Below are 25,878 nucleotides of genomic sequence, written 5' to 3'. Positions count from 1 at the left end.
TGATGAAAATGGTGTAACTCTCGATTTTGGAGTACATTCTGTCTGCCCAGGTGTTTGTCATCGCGATCGAGGGAGAAGTGATGCGATCAAGTAGAAGAAAATAGCTACTGGCCCAAAATGTTCTATGCGGTCGCATAAGGAAGGATGCAATCGTGAACAAACCAATGCAATCGCATAGAAGTAAAATGTTGTTGTCCAAATTTGTTTTATGCTATTGCGAACAAATCAATGCAATCGCATAGAAGGAAAATGCTGCTATCCAAATTTGTGTTATGCGATCGCGAACGAGTCAATGTGATCGCATAGAAGGAAAATATGGCAGGTTGACATTATACTACGCGATCGCAGCTACGCCTATGCGATTGCATAGAAAGAAATACCAGATAGCAGAACAACAGTTCAAACATAGGGAAAAATGACTCGTAGCCCATCCGAAACACACCCGAGGCTCCGGTGACCCCATCTAATAACACAAACAAGTCATATAACCTAACACGGACTCGCTCGAGGTTTCAAATCACATAAAACAACACCAAAACAACGAATCAAACCAAAAATCAAACTTATGATTTTCCAAATCTTCAAATTTCAAATCTCATGCTGAAACCTATCAATTCAACTTGGAATAACGCCAAATTTTGCAGACAAGTCCAAAATTACATAATGGATCTGCTCTAACTCTAGGAATTGCATTCCGACCCCGATATCACAAAAGTCAACTATGGGTCAAACTTCTCCATTTTCCAAACTCAACTTTTCCAACTTTCGCCGATATGCCTCAATTTACCCTATGGACCTCCAAATCCGAATCTGGACGCGTGCCTAAGACCAAAATCACCATACTAAGCTGTTGAGATCATCCATGACCCATTCCGGGGATGTTTATCCAAAAGTTCAATTCCGATCAAATTCTCACGGTTTAAACTTCTAAAGCTAGTTTCCTTCTTCCAATTTGACTCTGAATCATCTGTTAACTGAATTCAACCATACACGCAAGACAATACACATATCACGAAGCTACTCGAGACCTCAAACTGCCAAGCCGGGCACAATTGCTCAAAACGACCAGTCAAGTCGTTACACATATGATGCAAACAAACGTTCCTACTGGGGATCCGACATGAGGCTGAGTTATTCTAGGTTTTAAAACCTGGGTATATTATTCTAGACTTGGTGCACCTGAGTGGACAACTCGAGCCGAGGGGGGCTACGTACCAGGAACCAAAAGGTCATCCGGTTTTGTAACTTGTCCGAGCCTTTTTCTAATTTAAGGTATGACACTAATAGAAAGAGGAGTCACGCCAGCATGCACATCCCCGAAGATGAGAAGAGAAGGGTTTCGTAATAGTTTATATACAGTTCAAATAATATCAAAGTGCTAAAAAGCGACATTAAGCACATTAGGCCCAAACATGCAATAAAAATCAGATAATACATAAAAGCCAATTATAACAGTTATTCTAAGCTCGAATTCTTGAACCCTGAACCAGAGATTCTGGGTTCAATCCCCAATAGAGTCGCCAGAGCTGTCACACCTCCTTTTTACCACCCGAGGGTATATGGGAGTTTTTCCAATTAAAGTGGCATTATTCGAAATGAGATTATATAATTTAATTTATCAGAGTCGCCACTTGGGATAATTTATTTGGTGTCCCAAGTCACCTGTTTATTTTTAAATCCCAAATCGAGGAAATTTTGACTTTTATTTAAAAGTTTGCGAACCAAAAATTCTAAATAAGGAATTCTGTTAACTCGGGAGAAGGTGTTAGACATTCCTGGGTTCCGTGGTTCTAGCACGGTCGCTTAAACTATTAATATTTGGCCTATTATCTGATATACTACATGTTTTAAACCTACTGTGTGTTTTTAACTTTATAACCACTTTTTAATTATTTTATAGAATTATTCAGGAACAAGTCACGATTGTCGTACACTTGTTTGTTTGATACACATTATGAATCATGTCATGGGAACCGTACCCACGATCTACAACATGTTTAATTTATTAAAGTTATTATAAATTGTGGTGGGGTCTCATAAATATACCCCCGAATTTGGAAATTAGGTATCACAGCTACGTCACGGGAACCGTACCCGTAGTTATGATGATTTTATTATAAACACACCTAAAGCATTTCTATGAATATTTAAAAGTGTTTTTACACTAGTTACGATATTGATGTGAGGGCCATGGGTTATGGGTTTCATTTGTGGATGACACACCTAAATTTATTTTAAAAGGTTTGTGTTCAAATTAAAGAGAACAACGGATATTCATACTTAAAACTATTTTGAGATTAAGTATCATAACTACACCACGGGAACCGTACCTGTAGTATGATGATTTTATTACGTGCCTAAGGCGAAGCTACGAATGTTCATGGTTTGATCATCTCCTACGCTTGAGATTATTGCAAGGGCACGCAGTTATGAAGCTCATTTTTTTGGTTGAACTTCAGTGAAAAGTAGACTAAGAATGAAGATAATCAGTTTCCTAGATAATCGTATAAAATCAGATCCTTAAATATTGTTCGTAATTGAAAAAATCGAATATTATTCTTCCTAAAACTCCAGATTTCATCGCTCTTTCACACAATAAAAAATAAAAATATTTTACCAACACAATCACTTTAAAAATAGAGAAAAAACACAATTCAAAAGGAAACCTCTTATTCTATCATCCATGAAAACTACTCTATTCTTGAAAACGACTACAGTAACGATGAAAACAATTCGAGCAAACAAATACTAATCTTCATAGATATGATACAGGGGAAGTCATAAACTATTTTAGGTAGAATCGTATTGAGGGTCTAAGTTCAGAAAAATTTTAACACCGGGAAAGCTTGATATGAACTTCAAATAATAAATTATTACCAATAGTGTCAACATAAATCTCATTTAAAACAGCATATCTACATTGGGGAAAATAGTACCTTGATTGCCAAAGGAAAACAAATGATTTCACAGAACAATGGAGAAAGAGAATGCGTGGAGCTCAGCTAACAGTACGAGTCAATAATCAACAAAATCAAACAGCCCCCAAACAGTTCACTTTTTTTTCTTTTTTGAACTCAATCAAACCCCATTCTTTAAGAGCCAGCGGTCACAAAAAATTACAGAAATTTTCTTGTAATCTTCTGATTTCTTTGGAATAAAAACTCGAAAGAAGAACACAAACTCACCTTTTTTTGTTTTCTGAAGAAGGTAGACTAAAACTTGAGGTGTAACGACTCGACCAGTCATTTTGAGCTTTAGTGCGTTCTTCGGCAGTTTGAGGTCATGAGCAGCTTTATTTCAGGTATTACGACTTGTACGCATGGTCGGAATTAAATTTCGGGAAATTCGGAGTTGATTTGGAAAGAGAATTCTCATTTCGGAAGCTTTAAGTTGGAAGAATTGACTAAGGTTGGATTTTTGAGTAAACGACCTCGGAGTAGGGATTCAAAGGCTCCAGCAGGTTCGTATGGCGATTTTGGACTTGGGCGTATGTCCGGATCGGATTTTGGAAGACCCGGGAATGTTTCGGCACCTATTGTGAAAGTTAGCATTTTTGAAGGAATTTTATAAGTTTGGGTTGAAGTGCATTTCAGTGTTATCGATGTCTGTTTGGGATTCCGAGTCTAGGAATAGCTCCGTATGGTAATTCTAGAGTTAGGAGCGCGATCGGAAGTGAATTCGGAGGTCCGTATGTCATTTTGGAGTCATTTGGCTAAAGATAGAAATTTGAAAATTGTTGAGAAGTTTGATCGGAAGTGAACTTTTTGATATCGGGGTCAGAATCCAATTCCGAAAGTTGGAGTAGGTCCATAATGTTGAATATGACTTGTGTGCAAAATTTGAAGTCAATCGGATGTGATTTGACGGGTTTCGGCATCGAAAGTAGAAGTTTGAAATTCTAAAGTTCATAAAGCTTGGATTGGAGGTAGATTCGTGGTTTTAGCGTGGTTTGATATGATTTGAGGCCTTGAGCAAGTCCGTAATGTGTTTTGGGACTTGTTGGTATGATTAGTTTGGGTCGGGGGCCTCGGGTGGATTCCGGGTGGTTATCGGAACGAAAATGGAATTTGGAGAAGTGCTAAAGCATCTGCTTCTGTCATAACCGCACCTGCGGTTGGTCGACTGCAGGTGCGAGACCGCAGAAGCGGTCGTAGCCTAGTAGATGCGGCCTAGAGCTAGCCAGGACAAACCGCAGAAGCAGATTCGTAGATGCGGCTTCAAGACCGCAGAAGCAGCCCCACCCCTTTTAGCTAATTCTGCAGATGCGGCCTCCCTTTGAAGATGTGGGACCGCAGATGCGAAAACTGCTGAAGTAGTCAGCTTCATTTATGTCGAGCTCCAACCATTTTTGACCATTTGGCACTCGGGTATTGAGCGATTCTGGAGCTCTTGAGAAGGGATTTCAACATAGCATTGTGAGATAAGTTCATCCCCTTATTTCTAAGTTTAACACTCGAGTTTTGGGTAGATTAACACCTAAAGATTTGAAGAAATCTAGGGGTTAGAGCGAGACCTAGGGTTTTAATAAAACTTAGATTTTACCATGAAATTGGTTATGAAATGGATTAGAAATCATATATTATTGATCCTTAAGTTATAGAGAATAATTTCCTTCGGAAAATTTCGGAATCCGAGCACATGGGCCCGGGGATGAATTTTAGGAACCTTGCATTTAGGGTTGGGAAATTGGTTTAATAATTAGAATATGAACTTTTGAACATGTATTGACTAGTTCTTACCCCATTTGAATAGTTTTGGATCGTTCGGCTCCAAATTAGAGGTTTCAGCGCGTTCTTGAATCAGAATATAGGCTTCGGAGCGAGGTGAGTCTCATTTCTACCCTTGTAAGAGGGAATTATCCCCATAGGAGAAATAATTAAATATGTGCTTCTAATTGTGGGGGCTACGTACGCACAAGGTGATGAGAGTCCATGCGTAGCTACTATTATGTTTAAGTCCGGGTAGTCTAGGACTCAAAAGCATGCTATACTTGGATTATTTGTAATCTTATTGATAGTTTGAATTGCTTAAATCACATCGAATTAGTAAATGAATTTCTAAAAATATTTAAACTTCTTTTTCTTAAATTGTTAAAAGCGAATTAGTTTTCTTTGGATAATTGTTCCCTGATGACTTCTTGATTGACTATCTGTGTGTGTTTAAATTCTGGAATGGGCCGAACGCCTCGGTAGATTAAATAGATATATCTATAGTTCGCTCCATTCGACCCTCTAGCAGTGCACAGTTTAAATATTGTAGGATCGGGTTGTACGGCCTCGGCATGATTTGCGCATGTTTATATTGCTTGCCTTGAAACTTATTTGAAGTTATTGTTGCCTCTTCCCGGCTTGAGAATATTTGTAAAAATGATGAAAAGGAATTTGGAAATTTCCTATAAAAGAAAGAATTGCTTACTTGCTTCATTTCATTGAATTACAATCATGTTTATAAAAATCCCCGATTTACTATACTATTGAGATAACATTATTGGACCACTAGTAAGTATCGAAGTCGACCTCTCGTTTCTACTTCTTCGATATTAGACGGGATACTCATTGGGTACACGTTGTTTTCGTACTCATACTATACTTGTTGTGCTTTTTGTTTCACATGCACATGCATCACTAGTGGCCTGGAGGGCGTAGCAGCATGGTTGATGCGGAGACTTAGGTGAGCTGAACTTCTCGAGATGACCCACAGCCAGGAGAGTCTCTTCCAGATTATTGTATTTATTTTCTGTCCAATTTGTATTCCAGATGGTTGTTGTATTGTATTGTTTCCTAGAAATAGCTCATGCACTTGAGACATTCTGGGATAGTTATGGGGTATTTTGTATTGACTTCTTGAGTTGTATATTTAATTTGAACTGAGTATCTTTTACTAGTAAAAATTGAAGAAAAACCAGTGTTTTTCACAATTATTAAATGAGAATTTAATTAAGTATTTATGGTTGGCTTGCCTGACAGCGGTGTCTGGTGCCATCACGACCCTTAGTGGATTTTGGGTTGTGAAAACATGGTATCAGAGCACTAGGTTCCCTTAGGTCTCACGAGTCTTGAGAAAGTCTAGTAGAGTCTCGGGATTGGTACAGAGACGTCTGTACTTATCTTCGGGAGGATATAGGGCTGTTAGGAGTACTTCCATTCTTGATTCCTCGTTGTGTGGTTTGATTCCTTTGAGACTTATGCCTTCACTTCCTTTCCATTCAATCTTATACGATGTGAAGCGCTGATCACGGATCGTCGAGTAAGAAAATTGTAGCGGTAACTACGAAGGTGGTGCGGGGCGTTTCTCTCCCTGCGGGGTTTTTTGAGCTATTGTCATCGCCCTGTGGAAGGAAGTTCTGTCGTTTCAACTTAGTAGCGGTACTTCTGAGAGATTTAAGGCTAGGCACAAGTTGCCATGATACTTATGAACGGTTGTTCTGCAGTATTGATATGATGGTAGGATGTTTGCCTACGTGACGGGGCAGTGAATGACTTGAAGGGAGGTTTACTTAGTGCGTGATTCAGAGATTCAGTATTTTATTTCCGGCAAAGGAAAGGCAATCAGACTAAGAATGTTCATATTTGGGTTGATGGAGTAACGAGACTTGGTATTTGCGAGCGTGGTGGGATTTTCTTCTATGATGAGGTGTCGTTTTCCTTGTTGAATGAACTAAGTTCGTCGGTGTTATGATCTTCTACAATTCGCCTCTAGAGCAGGATAGTGTGAAATAATATTGTAGAAACGATTGTCAGAGATCGCAGGGTGCGGTGGTTCAGGATTGAAGGTGTATTCCTAATACTGACGGCTCGAGAAAGATGATCTTCAGAAAGGTTTAAAAGTGAGTAGCGGTTTATTGGTTCAAACGCTACCAAGATAAATTTCGATCTAAGGCAATAGCTGAGCAGCAAAGAATGAGGAAGTACATGTAGGAAATGTCAAGCGGTGGTTAAAATTTCTAGAAGGCCAGGTATAAGGAGCGAAGGTCGAGTAGTCGACTAAAGGGATGAGTTTCGCCAAAGTGGGAGAGTGGCGGAGTTGCATATGGGTCTGGTGGTAGGATGGCTACACACCTTAAGGAGAGTTTGGAGTGATTTGGGAATTTTAGTGATTGGTGATTAGGGCCTACAGATTAATTTGAAGTGTGGACTATTATGCGGCAGGAGACTTGATATAACGGGAAAGAGCTGCATGAAATGAAGAAGGATACAACCTAACTTTGAATTGGAAGGATGTTGCCGCACATTTAATTGATGTCCATGAGGAGTGAATGAACTGGTGCAGCTAAGAGTAAGCTCGGACTCAGGATGGATCATTGATGTCGCAGTAATTGCACCCCGTGCAGCAACATTAGAAGATGTCAGAGAGTAATTTCCACAGGGTGTTATTCCATGTGAGCAGGTTAGCAGTCACGTGGTTGGCGAAGCTTCTGCGAAGAATTCTATTGGTTATACCGCAAAGAGATCGGTCGTGCAAATATGGTTGATGATTCAGAGTATAAAAAGGGGGTTTTACAGAAAGATTCTGAGAATTTTTGCGGTTGATTGTGCATGGTTATGTCAATAAGAGATAAGGAATATTGGTGAATTTCAGAGTTGTGTAATAGTGGCTTCAAGCTAAGTGGGAGAGTCCCACCACCTACAATTGGGTTGTATGGTTATCATCTTGTGAGATTTCGGGTTATCGGCGTATTGGTAAGTTATTTCAGCTATGGGAAAAGAACATAAGTGATAACTTGAGCAAAGGAATTGTTAAAGGTATGCTATGGTTGGCCTTATTGGCTCATGTTCAGACTTGGGAAGGATTTAAGATTTATGCCTTATATAGATGCAGGTTTCAAGGGAAGTGATTCTGTCGGGTGCTTCGTCGAGAGGGTATTCATGTGCTAGAAGATTCATGGAGTTGATTATATTCTGGGCCAAGTCGGAGCGGATGGATCTCAACAACGGTCCTAGTGGATTCAAAGGGGCAAAGCGTGGTGCCTAATGATTTCGAGCCTATAGGTACGGTTAAAAATCAAGCTTTGTAGCAGCTTATGAGAAGAGGCCCAGAATGTTCTATGATGTTTGAACTTGCAGTGTAGCATTTGGGAAATATGAAGTGGTTCATGGGATTTGAGGCAACATGATCTCGTGATTCAACGTAACTCGGGATGAGTGCGGATGGACTGTGTTATGTATTGAATGGAGTTATTATTATTTAAAGGCAATCAAGGATAGATTGAAAGAAGATAGATTGGTTAGCCATAGTTGAATTGGCATATTGGTGGTAGTGATCAGTTCCTTCAGCATGATCAGGTTATGCAAGTGATTTGTGAAGGTATGTGTGAGGCTTGTCGGCCGCCGTAATTGATGTTATTCAGAAGCATCCTACTATTATGGCCTGTTATATGGAGGCGAATCCTGGAAGGGCTATGGTGGCCTAGACCACTAATTAGAGATTTGCATATTCTACGGTTATGAGAATTCACTTGTGTGTTGATATGGTTCTCCTGAAGTGAGTTAAGTGAAAAGTTTTTATATAATGAAGTGTTAATCTATTAGTGGTTCCAGAGTTATGATGAAAATCATGTTCTATCGTATATTGGCATGTTGGGTGCAGTGGATGGTATGGAATTTGAAGTGAGGATCAAGGTTGCAGTTCGGTGCTGACAAGGATGTCACGAGCTCGGATGAGTAGGAAAGGGGTTTCAATGTGTAAAGTAAGTGGGTATTGTCTTCAGCGTCACCTGAGATCGGTGTTTTATGAAAAAGGCTTTGCATCCTGGTCAAGGATTCTTGATAGCTTTTCAGCGTTAGTACGGCCGGTGGTTCGGATGTACAGACTTGTTATATGTTACAGAAAATTATGGGAGCGTGCCCTACGGGAAAGTTGTATAAGTGTGGCATGTAGTCACTTGATTGATTGAAGAGTTAAACCAAGTATGAAGATCATAGCGATGCCATAAAATTGAGAATTGATGCCTAAAGGGCACTCGGTTTATTGGATTGTCCACTGTGGAGGATTACTCCGGTTATGTTGGCTGTTCTTGTATGTTATGAGAAAAAGGGTGATTATGGACCTTTGAAAGGTTATTATCCTGGTTCAGTGCGATCAGAATTAGCTCAAGGTCTATGGATGGATTTAAATGTGAATATGGGCCCTATATCAGGCCAGGTGTGTTCATTTCAGTAATGCACTGCTTATGGAAGAGTAGTCAGGGTGGTATTTTATCGTCAGTTATTTCATGTAATGATATATTGCACTGTGTGAGTTGTGAGACGACTTGATGAATTGCTTATGTGTTGAGGTTCCGCGTAGAGATGATGTTATATGAGCAAAATGGCTCTTGAGATTCAGATAGTATATCGCACCTCAGTTGTGCTTGAGTTTTGTAGCTTATAGTGCTATATGTCCCCTCAGGGATGGTATTATACACTTAGCATGCTTGTGACCGAAATTTGGTATTTTGTTGTAATGAGCAATTTAGCTCGATGTGCATCTCCTTAGGTGAGTGTTATATGTGGATTGGGTGGCACGCCGCCATGGGTATATTATTTGGATCGGGTTGCGCGCCGCAACAGTGTGATGTTGAATACAGTTTTCATACTTCATCTTATGTGTGTTTGTTTCCCATTTTCTGAGGAAAGTTCATATTAGTTGCGCGAGTTGAGTAGTTCCTTCTAGAGTTCGTTTCCCTTTGTATCCCGTTCGAATTGGTGGCCTATTGGCACACTGTGGCATCATATGAGACTTTTGATCATGTCCGGGGTAGCTTATTGCCTGAGCAGTTCGTACTGGGTGAAACGAGATCATTGGATTTAGGATCAGTGCAATCTGATTATATGAAGTATATTAAGGAGAAACGACCATTACTTGGTTCAGAATGAGGTGACGGTTCTTGTCAGGAGTATAGACCCAATGATTTGTTGATTCAGAAGTTGGTTATAAGTTTCCACATACCTCTTCCGTCGTGGCGGGGTTGCAAGAGTGGAACAGGACTTATATGTGTCATGAGGTGTGTTGTGAGCGTCAAATTTGTAGAATTTCGACGGTTATTATCAGAGGATATTATTATAATCATATGGGTTATGCAATGCATAGTGTGGATTCAATAAAGGTATGCAATCATGTATGGGTGCCTCGTGTAGGGATTGATACAGTGTTCGTATGTTGGAAGCAGGCCTGGCAGAGAATTTCGGATGTTGAAATTTGGCTCTAAGGCTTATTTGCCTAAATGAAAGACAATACCTTCAGATTTGATCGAGCTAATGTGCTCAACTGAGTTGTGGTAGCACGAGTAGGTGCACGAGGTGTTAAACAGTGATTTCGGACAACTCATGCGCAGTTCTTAGCACGTTCGGGGACGAAGGTATGTTTAAGTGGGAGAGAATGTAACGACCCGACCAGTTGTTTTGAGCTTTAGTGAATTCTTCAGCGGGTTGAGGCTATGAGCAGCTTCATTTTAGGTATTATGACTTGTACGCATGGTCGGAATTGAATTTCGGGAAGTTCGGAGTTGATTTGAAAAGAGAATTCTCATTTCGGAAGCTTTAAGTTGGAAGAATTAACTAAGGTTGGATTTTTGAGTAAACGACCTTGGAATTGGGATTGGAGGCTCCAACAGGTTCGTATGATGATTTCGGACTTGGGCGTATGTCCAGATCGGGTTTTGGAAGACCCGGGAACATTTCGGCACCTATTGTGGAAGTTAGCATTGTTGAAGGAACTTCATAAGTTTGGGTTGAAGTGCATTTCAGTGTTATCGATGTTCGTTTGAGATTCCGAGTCTGGGAATAGCTTTGTATGGTGATTCTAGACTTGGGAGCGCGATCAAAAGTGAATTCGGAGGTTCTTAGGTCATTTTGAAGTCATTTGGCTAAAGATAGAAATTTGAAGGTTGTTAAGAAGTTTGACCGGAAGTGAAATTTTTGATATAGGGGTCGGAATCCAATTCCGAAAGTTGGAGTGGGTCCGTAATGTTGAATATGACTTGTGTGCAAAATTTGAGGTCAATCGAACGTGATTTGACGGGTTTCGGCATCGAAAGTAGAAGTTTGAAATTCTAAAGTTCATAAAGTTTGGATTGGAGGTCGATTCGTGGTTTTAGAGTGGTTTGATATGATTTGAGGCCTTGATCAAATTCGTAATGTGTTTTGGGACTGGTTGGTATGATTGGTTGGGGTCCCGGGGGCCTCGGGTGGATTTCGGGTGGTTAATGGAATGAAAATGGAATTTGGAGAAGTGTTGAAGCATCTATTTCTGTCATAATCGCACCTGCGGTTGGTCGACCACAGGTGCGAAACCGCAAAAGCGGTCGTAGCCTCGTAGATGCAGCCCAGAACTGGCCAGGCCAAACCGCAGAAGCGGCTTCGCATATGCGGCTTCAAGACTACAGAAACGGCCCAACCCCTTTTAGCCATTTCCGCAGAAGCGGTCCCTTGACCGCAGATGCAGAAACTGCTGAAGCAGTCAACTTCATTTAAGTCGAGCTCCAGCCATTTTTGACCATTTGGCACTCAGGTATTGAGCGATTCTGGAGCTCTTGAGAAGGGATTTCCACATAGCATCGTGAGGTAAGTTCATCCCCCTTATTTCTAAGTTTAACACTCGAGTTTTGGGTAGATTAACACCTAAAGATTTGGAGAAATCAAGGGGGTTAGAGCTAGACCTAGGGTTTTAATAAAACTTAGATTTTACCACGAAATTGGTTATGAAATGGATTAGAAATCAGATATTATGATCCTTAGGTTATAGAGAACAATTTCCTTTGGAAAATTTCGGAATTCGAGCACGTGGGCCCGGGGATGAATTTTAAGAACCTTGCATTTAGGGTTGGGAAATTGGTTTAATAATTAGAATATGAACTTTTGAGCATGTATTGACAAGTTCTTACCCTATTTGAATAGTTTTGGATCGTTCGGCTCCAAATTGGAGGTTTGAGCACGTTCTTGAATCGGAATATAGGCTTCGGAGAGAGGTGAGTCTCCTTTCTAACCTTGTAAGAGGGAATTGTCCCCATAGGAGAAATAATTAAATATGTGCTTCTAATTGTGGGGGCTACATACGCACGAGGTGATGAGAGTCCGTGCGTAGTTACTATTATGTTTAAGTCTGGGTAGTCTAGGACCCAAAAGCATGCTATACTTGGATTATTTGTAATCTTATTGACAGTTTGAATTGCTTAAATCACATCGAATTAGTAAATGAATTTCTAAAAAGATTTAAACTTCTTTTCCTTAAATTGTTAAAAGAGAATTGCTTTTCTTTGGATAATTGTTTTCTGATGACTTCTTGATTGATTGTCTGTGTGTGTTTAAATTCTGGAACAGGCCGAACGTCTCGGTAGATTAAATAGATGCATCTATGGTTCGCGTCATTCGACCCTCTGGCAATGCACAGTTTAAATATTATAGGATCGGGCTGTACGACCTCAGCATGATTTGCGCATGCTTGTATTGCTTGCCTTGAAACTTTTTGAAGTTGTTATTGCCTCTTCCCGGCTTGAGAATATTTGTAAAAATGATGAAAAGGAATTTGAAAATTTCCTATAAAAGAAAGAATTGCTTACTTGCTTCATTTCATTGAATTACAATCATGTTTATAAAAATCCCCGATTTACTATACTATTGAGATAACATTATTGGTCCACTAGTAAGTGTCGAAGTCGACCTCTCGTATCTACTTTTTCGAGATTAGACGGGATACTCATTGGGCACTCGTTATTTTCGTATTCATACTACACTTGTTGTGCATTTTGTTGCACAGGCACATGCATCACTAGTGGCCTGGTGGGCGTAGCAGCATGGCTGATGTGGAGACTTAGGTGAGCTGCACTTCTCGAGATGACCCGCAGCCAGCAGAGTCTCTTCCAGATTATTGTATTTATTTTCTGTCCAATTTGTATTACGGACGGTTGTTGTATTGTATTGTTTCCTAGAAATAGCTCATGCACTTGTGACACCGGGTTCTGGGATAGTTATGGGGTATTTTGTATTGACTTCTTAACTTGTATATTTAATTTGAACTGAGTATCTTTTACTAGTAAAAATTGAAGAAAAATCAGAGTTTTTCACAATTGTTAAATGAGAATTAAATTAAGTATTTGTGGTTGGCTTGCATAACAGCGGTGTCCGGCGCCATCACGACCCTTAGTGAATTTTGGGTCATGACATGAGGAATAAAAACAAAGCTCAAGAACCCTAGAAATTTTACTCTACTGATTTTCTAGAAAAAAATATTTCTCTGCCCCCCTAAACAAGAAAATCTTACCTTATATATAAACCTCAAAAAATCTTGAAGCTTCTGCCAAGAGTACAATCAACGTGCAAATCCGGAGGGAATATTCTTGTTTCTGTCAGAAATCCATTAGTATTAGAGTGACGTGGAGAGATGGAACCCATGTGTGAGTGAACTCTCCTGAGTTTCAGGCCGGTTGGGAATGATTCGGGTGAAGGGGATGATGAACAGGGAATGGGCGCCGTTTATTTGATCTCTAGGTTTAGGGTTTGATTTGGGTGAAAATGTTATAAGGAGTTTATATATTAAAAGGGAAATGGGCGGATCAGAGGCGGGTTTCGGTCAGGGGTCATGGGCTGGGGCGGTTAATTGGTATTTGGGATGGGGGAAGTTGGGTCAATTTAAATTCTCAGCCCAATTGAACTAACCCTTTTCAATTTCGTTTCTTTTTTTTCTTTTTTTTCTTTTCTTTAATTAATGAAATCCTAAAATTAAAATTCTAAATTATCTAAATTGTAAAATTAAACTAATTATCTAACTACAAAGATTATAAAAATTACTCAATCCTAAATTAAAAGAGAAAAAATCAATAATCTAAAATTTAAAAGGTAAAAATGTAAAATGGGCCATTTTTTGATGTTTATTTTTAAATAAAACAAATAATTTACTAATTAATCCTAAAAAATATAAAACTAAACCTAAATGCAATGCATGGTATTTTTGGCATTTTTTATGATTTTAATAAAAATTAAACGTGCACAAAAATGCAAACAATTAATAAAATCCTACAAAATTCATATAAAATGGCAAATAATTGGAAAAATCTATTTTCTTGGATTTTATAGGAGTAATTCATATAGGGAGAAAATCACATTCAGGTTAAGCAATCCAAAATTGATATGCTTACTACTGAGTATGAGCCTTTTGAGATGAAGGAGGATGAGTCTATTCAAGATATGCACACACGTTTCACCTCCATTATCAATGAGCTTCACTCCTTTGGTGAGTCATCCCAAGAAACAAGCTGGTCCGGAAAATACTTAGTATTTTACCAGGTTCTTGGGAAAGTAAAGTGAATGCTATCACTGAAGCCAAGGATTTGCAGAACCTAACCATTGATGAACTCATTGGAAATCTCAAAACTTATGAGATGAAGAGAAAGAAGGATCTTAAAAAAAGAGAGCCCAAAAAGGAGAAGAACATGGTTCTCAAGGTTGCCAACAAAGACTCAAGTAGTGATGAATCCGACATGGAGTATCTCACTCTAAGATTCCAAAAGATGATTCGAAAAAATGGTGGGATTCCAAAGAAAAGAAGTTCCAGCAGGAATTTCGACAAGGAGTATCTCAAGGTTGCCAACAAAGACTCAAGTAGTGATAAATCCGACATGGAGTATCTCACTCGAAGATTCCAAAAGAAGAAAATGATTGCTGCCATAAGTGTGGAAAGTTTGTACACTTCATTAAAGACCGTCCTCTTTATAAGCAGGATCATTACAAAACCAACACTAAAAAGGCCACTAAAAGGAACCAGGTCCATGATAGAAAGTTCAAAAGAAGAGATGTTGCTGACAACATGGTGAAGCAAGCCCTGGTTGATTGGGAAAATTCCTCTAGTGAATCTGAAGGTGAAAATATGATGGTTGCTGACAATGGATCTTCAGAATATGAGTCAATCTTTGCACTCATGGCCAAATCTGATGATGATGAGGACAATGAGGAAGATGAGGTAAGTTTTCTTGATGTTCAAAGAAATTTGAAAACTTACTCTAAGAAAAAATTGATGCCCTTAGAAAATGTGTTCATTGATGCCTATCATAGCCTCATTAATGAGAAAAATTCTTTAGTAGAAGAAATTGGTGGCATTGAACAAGAGAGGGATTACATGGTAGCTTCCATTATAAACTTAGAGGAAACCATTGAGAGTCTGAAGAAAGAAAAAGAGGTTTTAACTAAGAGTAATGCTAACATTGAGCATGAGAGAGATGACCTATTAGTGGTAGTTGTAAACTTAAAGGAAACAATTGGGGAACTTAAAATGAAAAGTAGGCCTGAGAATTCTCAAAAGGGAAAGGAAGTTGCAAGTGAGACACACATTAAGCTTGAAAGTGAGTTAAATTCAGTGAAGTCTAGTCTGTGTGCTGAGCTTGATAAAAACAAACAACTTCAGGAAGAACTAGGAAGAGTGAAAAGTGATCTTGAAAAATCACTTAAGTGGACCTGGTCCTCTGATGCTATCACTGCCTTGTACACAAACAATGGGAGGAATAGGCAGGGAATCGGGTTCCAAAGGGAAAAGACTCCCTACAACCCTTATAGCAAGTACGTTATTGTACCTGACAATTGGCTTTGCACTCACTGTGGCAACACTGGGCACTTTAAGAAAAATTGTAAGGCTAGAATTCAGTCTCAACAGAAAAACAAAGTTTTTGCTGAAAAAGTAACTGTTGCTACGGAACCTGGTCCTCCACATAAAAATGTATAATGCCTGCTTGGACCAAAAGAGCCCTCATTCACCCCTTTCCTCATTACAAGGAACCCAAACTCATTTGGGTTCCTAAGTCTAACTCCTGATTTTCTTGTACAGGGAACAATGAAAGAGAGCAGCCTACAATGGTACATGGATAGCAGCTACTCAAAGCATATGACTGGAAGTACAAATGATTTCCTTTCACATAAGGCCCTGCAAGAAGAGAGTGTCTTTGGAAATAGCTAAAAGGGGTACACTCTAGGAGTAGGAAGGATTGGGAAGTCACTCACTCACTCAATTGAGAACAAGTACTATGTCAATGTCCTGAAGTACAGTTTCTTGAGTGTTTCTCAGATATGTGACAAGGGAAATAAAGTGAAATTCTTGTCCAAGATATGGACAGTCACAAATCTTGTGACTAGTGAGGTGGTGCTTGTGGCCAAAAGATAAAAGAATGTTTACATTGCTGATTTTAAGTCCTTGCATGGTGGTAATCTAACATGCCTAAGTGTCATTGATGATGATGCTGAGTTATGGCGAAGATGATTGGCATGTGAGTTTCTACTTGTTGAACAAGTTGGTTATGGAGGACTTGGTTCATGGGCTGAAGCAGTCAACACTGCTTGCTACTTGATTAACAAGTATATGATCAGGTCCCTTCTCGAGAAGTCTCTCTATGAACTGCTCAATGGGAGAAAAGCCAAGTTGACTTACCCGAGAGCCTTTGGATGCAAAATGTTTTGTTCTCAACAATGGTGAAAAAGGGTCACATAACAAAGAATATGAAGATGGAGAATTCACAAATGCTCCTGGTAAAGCTATAGATATTGCAAATGGAAAGACTGATTTGATGAGTCAAGTCAAGCAGAAGGATGAAGGAGATGCAATAGAATCCCCAAAAGGCATAGAGGATCCTGGTCCCTTTATCACCTCGACTTAAACTGAACATAGGGTTGTTGATGCAACGTTAGGTACTCCTGATGCAGAATAAAATAGTAGAAGTCATAATTCTGTTGATGTAAATGATGATTCACATATGGAAGAATCTGGTCCTTCAAATTCTGAAGTTCAAGTATCCAACTAGAAGCAAAAGAGTTCACATCCCTTCAAAATGTAATGACATCCTTAGACTCTGGTATTTAACCTAGTTCTAAGGTAAGGAACATGTTTTCCCTCCTAGTGTTCTTGTCTTAAATCGAGCCTAAGAACATCAAAGAAGCATTGAAAAAATGCTAACTGGATAGCTGTTATGCAAGAAGAACTCCATCAGTTAAGAGGAACCAAGTGTGGCCCTTAGTCCCTAGGACTTCATATAGAATAGTGATTGGAACGTGGCCCAAAACATTCTCCCTTGAAGGGTGCCAAGGGAAGTTTGAGGTATCCTAAAGGAATGCAGGACCTGGTCCTCGTCTATTGTTCAGGAGATTCTTTTGATTTGGTTGGATATGTTGATGCTGATTATGTTGAATATCTAGTGGACAAAAATAGCATTTTTGGAACGGCACATTTTCTGGGGTCATACTTTATCTCATGGGGTACAAAGAAACAAACTGTGTGGCTCTTTCTACTGTTGAAGCTGATTTGCGATCAGTACTTCGCATTTGCGAAGGTTGACTGCCTGTATGAAGTTCTGGAAGACGGAGGACCATGTAGCATACATCTTCACCAAGGCACTGATCAGGGAACAATTTGAAAGAAATCGTCTGGAGTTGGGGTTGATCAAGCTTAACTAAGGACCTGGTCTCTCGATGATTGGCTATGTTAAGAAGAAAAGGTACAATGCTAAAAAGTGTTTTCGGCGACATCTAACTCAAATCTATACTGTTACAGGTATACACATATGGAAGTTTTAGGACAAAAACAAGTAAGAATGACATTGTACTTCTAGGAGTCTTTGCTTAAAATTTTCAAAAACCGTCAAGGAACCTAGTTCCTGTGACTCAGGTTAGTAGTCTCTCCAATAATTATATGCCTTTTTAAGCTGCTGAAGTGTCATGTCATTAATTTATTTCTTCCTTTCTCCTGCCTCTCCTCCTAACTTTTGAAGTCCAAAATGTTAAACCTTTTCTGAACTGACCCGTTGCCCCAAAAAGGCATGTCTTTATCTTACACCCAACTAAAAACGATTCTTTTCTTCAAAACCAAAATCAACCTTGTCACAAAAGAATCCTTCTTTCCAAATATACCAGAAGTGAACCCAACTCTCTCACTTTCAAAAATCCTAACTCTATCAATATCAAAACCCTAAGAAGTCTTTGGTAGATTTTGATGGAAGTTTAACTGAAAGAAAACAAGGTAGATCTAATATTCTAGAGCGTGAGGCTAAAGTTGTTGTTGGATTTGTGGAAGTCTTGAAGGATGGAGAAATTGGTAAATGTGAGGACTGAATGAGGGACCTGATCCCTCAAGTCCTTCTCATGAAGTCAATTTTAATGATGATCTTTTTCTCTTTGAAGTTCTATGTTTAAGCGAACTTTCGATCCAGTAAAAAAGATTGATGAAAAGTAGGTTGATTGATGATGAAGTGGTGTGACCTGCTGATGTGATTGTGAAAGAGAGAATGAAGTAATAAAAGAAAAAAGGGGGGAGACATGGCTGCTCAGGGATAGAAAGGGTAGTGTAAGTGAGGAACCTAGTTCCTTATAGAAGCAAAAGGTTGAGTTATCAGGTTTGGAGAGATAGAATACTCTGAAGTCTCAAAAAGTGTTATTAGGCAAAGTGTTGACTCTGATATTGCTGAAAATGGAGGAACTTCTTGACATTGTTGAGTTCGAAAAATAGAATCACCTCTTTGTTCCTCCAAGTCCCAACGTTTATGAAGAAGAAGTAAAAACTTCTATGTTTTGTGTGCATGGGAATGAGTTTGTTCATGATGAGAAGAAGCTTGGAGAGATTCTTGGTGATCTAATTGATGGTTCAGCCTACTCAGATAGGTTGAGCACCAGGTCCTCATAGACCCTTGGCAGAATAGAATACTAACTTGAAGGGTGAGAATGAAAGATTGAGGAAACGTGTAGAGGAACTAAAAGAGCAGATGATCATTGATAAAAGGAGAGTAAATGACTGAATGGACAAGCTCATCAAGGCCTTAGCCCCTTACTTTTCCTCTTGCCCAGTGATCCATGTCTTTCACTCCTTCCAAATTCCCTTGAATTCGTATCTTCTTTTGATCCCTATATTTGATGACATTGGTACTTTAGTTGTTTAAATTGTCATATTATGTATTGTTGAAACTACTGTTCTTTTACTATAATTACTCTACTATGGGAAATCACTCTATTTTGTGCAATGATATTCACTTGTTGTTCTTGTTATTATTTATGCTGTGCTGCCCAAGTGGCATGAATTAATGTTGTTGAACTTCTTTTTGGTTGTGCTTCTTCTGTTATTCTTTTCGACGATGCCAAAAGGGAGAAGTTATAGAGGTGTCAACATAGGTGAGGAACAGAATCAAATTGATATGTTGTGTTATGCATGAAAGATAGCTCTGCTTCGCAGGGGGAAAGTTGCTGATAATATGTTGATTATAGGTTAGATCCGTAGGGAAACATGTGAGGAATCTGGTTCTCAACTGCAGAAAGTGACTGCCTACAACTGTACACGTGACAGTACAATAGACAGTGCAGTAGTCACTTCCTATTAGGAAGAGGCATGTACTAACCAAGAATTGACATCACCATGGTGATGTCTTTTGTAGTATAAACCTGGTGCAAGGCACAAGGCATTCTTCTCAATACTTGCAAAATTAAAAGAAGATATTCTCTCAAGTGCTTGCTACAACCTCTCTCAAGAACAAAGTTGTTGCAACCTCAAGGACCGGGTCCAAGATTGAAGATATCTTAAGTCCTTAAGTTTGTTAAGTCTTTGTTATTTGTTCTTCATTTGTAAATCCTATCTTGCTTTCTTAGAAGCTGTGTTTTAGGAAACCAAAAATCACAAACCCTCTAAATTTGTGTCTTGGCTAGAGTTAGTCGAGTTGTGAAGCCTTTGTAATAGAGTTATTACAAAGTGGCTTGTAATAGTGTTATTACAAGTTAGAGTGATTGAAGTCTTTGTAATAGAGTTATTAATAAGTGGCTTGTAATAGTGTTATTACAAGTTTGAGTGATTGAAGTCTTTGTAACTAGAGAGTGACAAAGTGGTTTGTGGTAAGAGTATCACAAGTTAGTTGAGTTGAAGTCTTTGTAATGGAGTAATTACAAAGTGGCTTGTAATAGGTGTTTACAAGTTAGTAAAGTTGAAAGCCTACAAGTGTATGTCATGGTTTTTGTCATTATTAACTTATATGAGTCCACCAAACTGTAGAGCACCTGATCCTTTATGAGTTTCTACTGAGAATACTTAAGAAGCAGTAAGTAAAAGAGACAGCGGATTTTTACGTGGAAAAATCCCACCCAGGTGGACAAAAACCATGACCTACACTTGTAGATTTTCAACTTTACTAACTTGTAATGTAACTATTACAAGCCACTTTGTAATAACTCTATTACAAAGTATTCAACTCAACTAACTTGTGGTACTCTCACCACAAGCTACTTGTGACTCTCTAGTTATAAAGAGTTTAAACTTATGACTAATCCTAGTCACAACATAAACTCAGAAATTTTATGGATTTTGGGTTTCCTAAAACATAGCTTCTAAGAAAGCAATATAGGAGTTACAATGAAGAATAAATAACAAGATTACAACACAACTACGGATACACATAGACTCATTGTGAAACTGATCCTTTAGTGGAGTTGTCTTCTTGTCTTGACACACCAGTGACTTCAACACCGGATGAACACTTTAATGCTTGAGAGAATATCACAAAATGCACACGTGAAAATGTTGTGCCTTGCACTAGGTTGTTATACTATAAAAGGCATCACAATGGTGATGTCAAATCTTGCTACACGCTTCTTCCCAATGAGAAGTGACTGCTGCACTGTCTGCTACATTGTTGCATGTACAGTTGTGGATCGTCACTTTCTGCATTTGCATTCAAACTATATAGTTGACTTGTACTTCTGTTAGAAAACCCTAAGGGACCAGGTTCCTATTGTGTTCCTCTTTGTAACAGTTGCGGATAGTCACTTTCTGTGTTACGTTCCAGCTGTACAGTTGACTTGTACTTCTGTCGGAGAACCCTAAGGGACCAGGTCCTTGTTGTGTTCTTCCTTGTGGTTGTTCACTCACTTGCTGGAGATCAGTTTGAACATTGTTCATTTGAAATGTACACCAGTTGGGTCAGGTTCTTTATCTGGTTCTTGACAATACGTTTGTTAGATCATCAAAACATAAGAAGCATAAGGCAAAGACATTGAAAACCCATCAATTGGTATCAGAGCGGGTTCTTTCTAAAAGGTTAACACCTAGAAAGGATCTAAATGGCTACTCCACCTAACTTTGAGGAAGGACAATCAACCAATGGACCTCCTAGATTCAACGGTCAGTACTACGGCTGGTGGAAGACTCATATGCATGATTTTATAATGGCTGAAGATTCAGAACTGTGGGACATCATCTGCGATGGTCCATATGTTCCTATGAAAAAGTTTGAAGAAACTGGACCAATGGTGCCGAAAGATAGAAAGGAGTACAGTGATATTGACAGAAAAGCTATAGAAAAGAACTATCGCGCTAAGAAAATCTTGGTACGTGGTATAGGACCCGATGAGTACAACAGAGTCTCAGCTTGTGATACTACCAAAGAAATATGGGAAGCATTGCAAACCGCACACGAAGGAAATACTCAGGTTAAACAGTCCAAGATTGACATGTTCACTATAGGAAATACACCAGATTCACATCCATTATAAATGAGCTTCATTCACTTGGAGATGTTATTCCCAAAAACAAGCTTGTAAGGAAAATCTTCAGTGTTCTACCTAGTTCTTGGGAAAGTAAGGTAAATGTCATCACTGAAGCTAAAGATCTACAAACTCTAACCATGGATGAGATGATTGGTAATCTAAAGACATACGAGATGAAAAGAAAGAAAGACAGTGAAAGGAGAGATCCAAAGAAGGAAACAACTGGTACTCAAGGCTGAAAGTAGTGACTCAAGTGAAGAAGATAGTGATATGGCCTATCTTACTAAAAGATCTCAAAAGATGGTTCGAAGGAATGGTGGTATACCAAAGAGGGGTAGTTCAAGTAAGGGAAGGAACAATGATCTCTGTCACAGGTGCGGAAAGCCAGGGCATTTCATCAAAGACTGTCCACTTGTGAAACAGGAGTAATACAAACAAAACCTTGACAAAGCAGCAAAAAGGAACCTGGTTCCAAACAAACGATTCAATCGAAAAAGTGCAGGTAATAATATTGTGAAGCAGGCTCTTGTTGCTTGGGGAGACTCTTCCAATGAATCAGAAAGGGAACTAGATACAGAAAACAACTCCATGATGGCAGTGGAAACTGAACCAACGAAGTATGACTCACTGTTCGTGCTGATGGCTCAGTCTGATGATGATGAGGTAAATTTCAAGGATGTTCAGAGAAATCTGAAATCCTACTCTTCTAAGAAGTTAAGGTCATTAGCAAATGTTCTAATTGATGCTTATTATAGCCTTGATAATGATAAGAACATCCTGACCATAGAACTACGAGAAGTTGAACAATCTAGAGATGATCTGGTGGTCTATGTAGTGGACCTAAATGAGACCATAGCTAACCTTGAAAAAGAAATGGAAGCTTTGAATGATAAAATAACCAGTGTAGAAAATGAGAGAGATGACCTGATGGTAGTGGTTGTTGACTTAAAGGAACAAGAAGGTCTTAGCAATGAGAAACACATTCTTGAAGAAAAAATTGCAACTACTGAGCAAGAGAGGGATGATTATTTAGTGATAATCACTGACTTAGAGGAAACTATTGAGGGACTCAATAGAGAACATAGGACTGTGAGTCTTGGGAAAGGTAAGAAAGTAGCTAGTGAGACACACATCAAGCTTGAAAAGGAATTAAATAATGTAAAAACTAGTCTATGTGGTGAACTTGAGAAAAATCGGCAACTTCAAGCTGAATTGGAGAAAGTAAAAAATTGATCTTGAGAAATCTCTGAAGTGGACTTGGTCCTCAGATGCTGTCACTACCATGTATTTGAAAAATAGTGGAAACAGACAGGGAATCGGGTTCCAAAGGGAGAAAACTCCTTACAACCCTCACAACAAGCATGTCACTATTCTTGATAACTGGTTGTGTACCCACTGTGGGAACAATGGGCAATTCAAAGAATATTGCCAGGCCAGGGTTCAATCTGTTCAGAAAAACAAAGTGTTTACTGACAAAGTGACTACTAACAAGGGACCAGGTACCGCTCGCAAGAAATGAATATTGACTGTATGGACTAGAAAAGCCCTTCTCCATCCCTTTTATCATAATAAGGGACCCAAACTAGTTTGGGTTCCTAAATCTAACCCATAATTTGCATGTGCAGGGAATAGTGAGAGGAAACGGACTACATGAACCATGGGCAGTGGATGCTCAAAGCACGTGACTGGAAGCACCATGGATTTCTTCTCACTGAAAGCCCTGCAGGAATGGAATGTATCCCTTGAAAAATGAGGGGGTACATTCTCAGTGCTGGAAAAGTTGGAAAATCTCTTTGACACTCAATTAACAACGTGTACTATGTGGATGGCCTGAAGTACAGTCTCCTGAGTGTTTCTCAAATCTGTGTGCCACGACCCCAAACTGAACACGGTCGTGATGGCGCCTCTCGTGAAGACAAGGCCAGCCGACACAATCCCCAAGTTCATTTCAAAAGTTTTAATAAGTCAATTTAAGCCTTTTAGTTAATCAAGTATTGCATAATGTAAGTTTAAAAGAATAGTGCGGAAATAGATACAACCCGACATCGAGGTGTCACAAGTCACGAGCATCTACTAAGGTCTAAAATACAACTAAATTTCTGTAAATGTAATAAATACAGACTAATGACATCAAAGGGAGAAAAACAGTGATGCGGATGTCGGGCAGCTACCTTGCTAAACTCCAAAGACTCTGCCTCTGATCAACCAATACCCGTTACTGGGTGCAGAAATACCTGAATCTCCACATAAGGTGCAGAGAATAAAGTGAGTACTCCAATTCAGTGAGTAATAATCATAACTAAAGACTGAGTGATAGGAAATCACGAAAAGTATATCAACATGTTGTATAAAGTAGTACAAAACCAATTAGAAAGCAATGAAGCTGTGAAATCTCTTAAAGCATCTTTGCTCAGTTTTAAACTTCTTCAAAAAATGGTTTTTTAATAGTTAAGCAATTGAATGCAAAGCAATTAGAACAGATAGGCACAGAAAATCCGCCCCTCGGGCACAAATACACAATTAAACAGGTAAATAACAGACAAATAAGACAGATAAGCACATAAAGGATTGCCCCTCTGGCACAATGTCAACAATACCAGCCCCTCAGGCTATATCTCACATCACAATGGGTACCCGCGCTCACTGGGTGTGCAGACTCCTGGAGGGGCCCCTTACGGCCCAAGCACAATATCAAGTCATCTCGTGGCATCATCACTAGGCTCTCGGCTTCATATCAACAAGCCACCTCGTGGCGTACAAATATCAGGCCCTCGGACTCATAATAATAATCAGTGTGTCACCGCTGCAGCATGTAGCCCGACCCAAATTTATCCTCACAACACAGGCCCTCAGCCTTACTCAGTCAAAATCACATAAGTCATTCGGGAAACGGTAAAACATGATGCTCAACCCAAAATATTATTTGAAATATCATTTAATATGTTAAAACAGAGTAAACATGGGTGAGTTATGAAAATTGTAGATTATAGCATGACTGAGTACAAGTATAAAGTCAAAACAGTGAGAAAATATCAATAACAGTCCCCTAAGGGTTCAAATAATTGGCACGAGGCCCAAATATGGCATTCAACCCAAACATGATGATAACAAATAGTTTTCAATCAAATACGCGGTAATATAGTCATTCGGGACGGAGTAAGTCACAATGCACGACCCCACACTCGTCATCAAATATGTGTGTCACCTCAATATAGCACAATAATGTGCAAATCCGGGGTTTCATACCCTCAGGACATCATTTAAAATCATTACTCACCTCAAACCGGTCAAATCTCTAGCCCGTGATGCCTTTACCCCTTGAATCAACCTCCACTCGCGTCGAATCCATCCAAAATCAGAATAACGGCATCAAAATATGCTAAGGGAACGAAGCCCAAGCAAAAATAATCAATTTACAACATAAATCCCGAAATTACCAAAACACGACCGCCAGGCCCACGTCTCAGAATTTGATAATTTTTATATCAATAGATTCCTTATCTCCCCACGAGTTCATACATATCAAAAGTACCAAAATCCGACCACAAATGATCCTTCAATCCTCAATCAAAGGTCTAAGTTTCCAAGCCCTAGTTTCTCTAACCTTTGATCCTTAAATTCCATTAATTACAAGCCTAATTCGTGAAATAATACCATAGAAACGAGTTTTAGGTCCAAAATCCTTACCTCAATGAAGTTCCCTTGAAATCCTCCTTCAAAATCGTCCAAAAAGCTCCAAAGCCGACTTAAAAATGGTGGAATGACTCAAAAATTGCGAAGGAAACAATTTATACTTTCTGGCCCAGGCATTTTCGCATCTACGGTCAGTCCACCACATCTGTGGTACCGCTTTTTCGGTCCAAGAGCCACTTCTGCGGTTTCTCACTTAAACGCTCACTTCCCCTTCTGCGATGCACTAGCCGCATCTGTGTCTTCGCAGGTGTGGTCCCACAACCGCATCTGTGGTTCCTGCCTTACCAGGCATTTTTCGCTTCTGCGGCCCCCTTCACGCATCTGCGACATCGCACCTGCGGTCCCAAATCTGCAGGTGCGGAAATACCAGAAGTAGAAAATTTGTAGCTCACCAAAATTCCAAACTTCTCCGTCAACCATCTGAAATCACCCCGAGGCCCCCGAGACCTCAACCAAAAGTACAAACATATCCTATAACCTTATTAAAACTTATACAAATCTTCAAAACACCTCAAACAACATCGAATCAACCAAAACACATCGGATTCAAGCCTAAGTTTCCAAATTCTTCCGAATTACGCTTTTGATAAAAATACCCAACCAAACCACGTCCGAATGACCTGGAATTTTGTACAAGCATCCCAAATGATGCAACGGAACTACTGCAACTCTCGGAATTCCATTTTGACCCCTATATCAAAATTTCACCTACCAACCA

At 39.3% G+C, this 25,878-nt stretch overlaps 1 protein-coding gene across 1 annotated transcript; it reads left to right on the top strand.

Moving 5' to 3' along the window:
• Positions 1 to 9,000: 9,000 nt before the first annotated feature.
• On the top strand, positions 9,001 to 17,365 carry LOC138883900 (uncharacterized). Its single transcript, XM_070164618.1, has 7 exons — positions 9,001 to 9,141; positions 14,064 to 14,205; positions 14,259 to 14,644; positions 14,692 to 15,681; positions 15,790 to 15,856; positions 16,437 to 16,589; positions 17,094 to 17,365. The coding sequence occupies exons 1-7, from the start codon at positions 9,001 to 9,003 to the stop codon at positions 17,363 to 17,365; spliced, it is 2,151 nt and encodes a 716-aa protein (XP_070020719.1).
• Positions 17,366 to 25,878: the final 8,513 nt, after the last annotated feature.

Source organism: Nicotiana sylvestris, chromosome 12 (genome assembly GCF_000393655.2).
Source record: "Nicotiana sylvestris chromosome 12, ASM39365v2, whole genome shotgun sequence".
NCBI lineage: Eukaryota > Viridiplantae > Streptophyta > Magnoliopsida > Solanales > Solanaceae > Nicotiana > Nicotiana sylvestris.
Note: the sequence above shows the minus strand (reverse complement) of the source record. Positions and strands in the feature narration are given on the sequence as shown.

Excerpts from the sequence above, each read along its gene's own strand:
- LOC138883900 (XM_070164618.1), top strand. The coding sequence starts at position 9,001 with ATGTTGGCTGTTCTTGTATGTTATGAGAAAAAGGGTGATTATGGACCT. Across the intron at positions 15,682-15,789 it reads CTGGTCCTCCACATAAAAAT|GGAACAATGAAAGAGAGCAG; the intron begins GTATAATGCCTG and ends TTTCTTGTACAG. Across the intron at positions 16,590-17,093 it reads AAAAGGCATAGAGGATCCTG|GAGATTCTTTTGATTTGGTT; the intron begins GTCCCTTTATCA and ends TCTATTGTTCAG.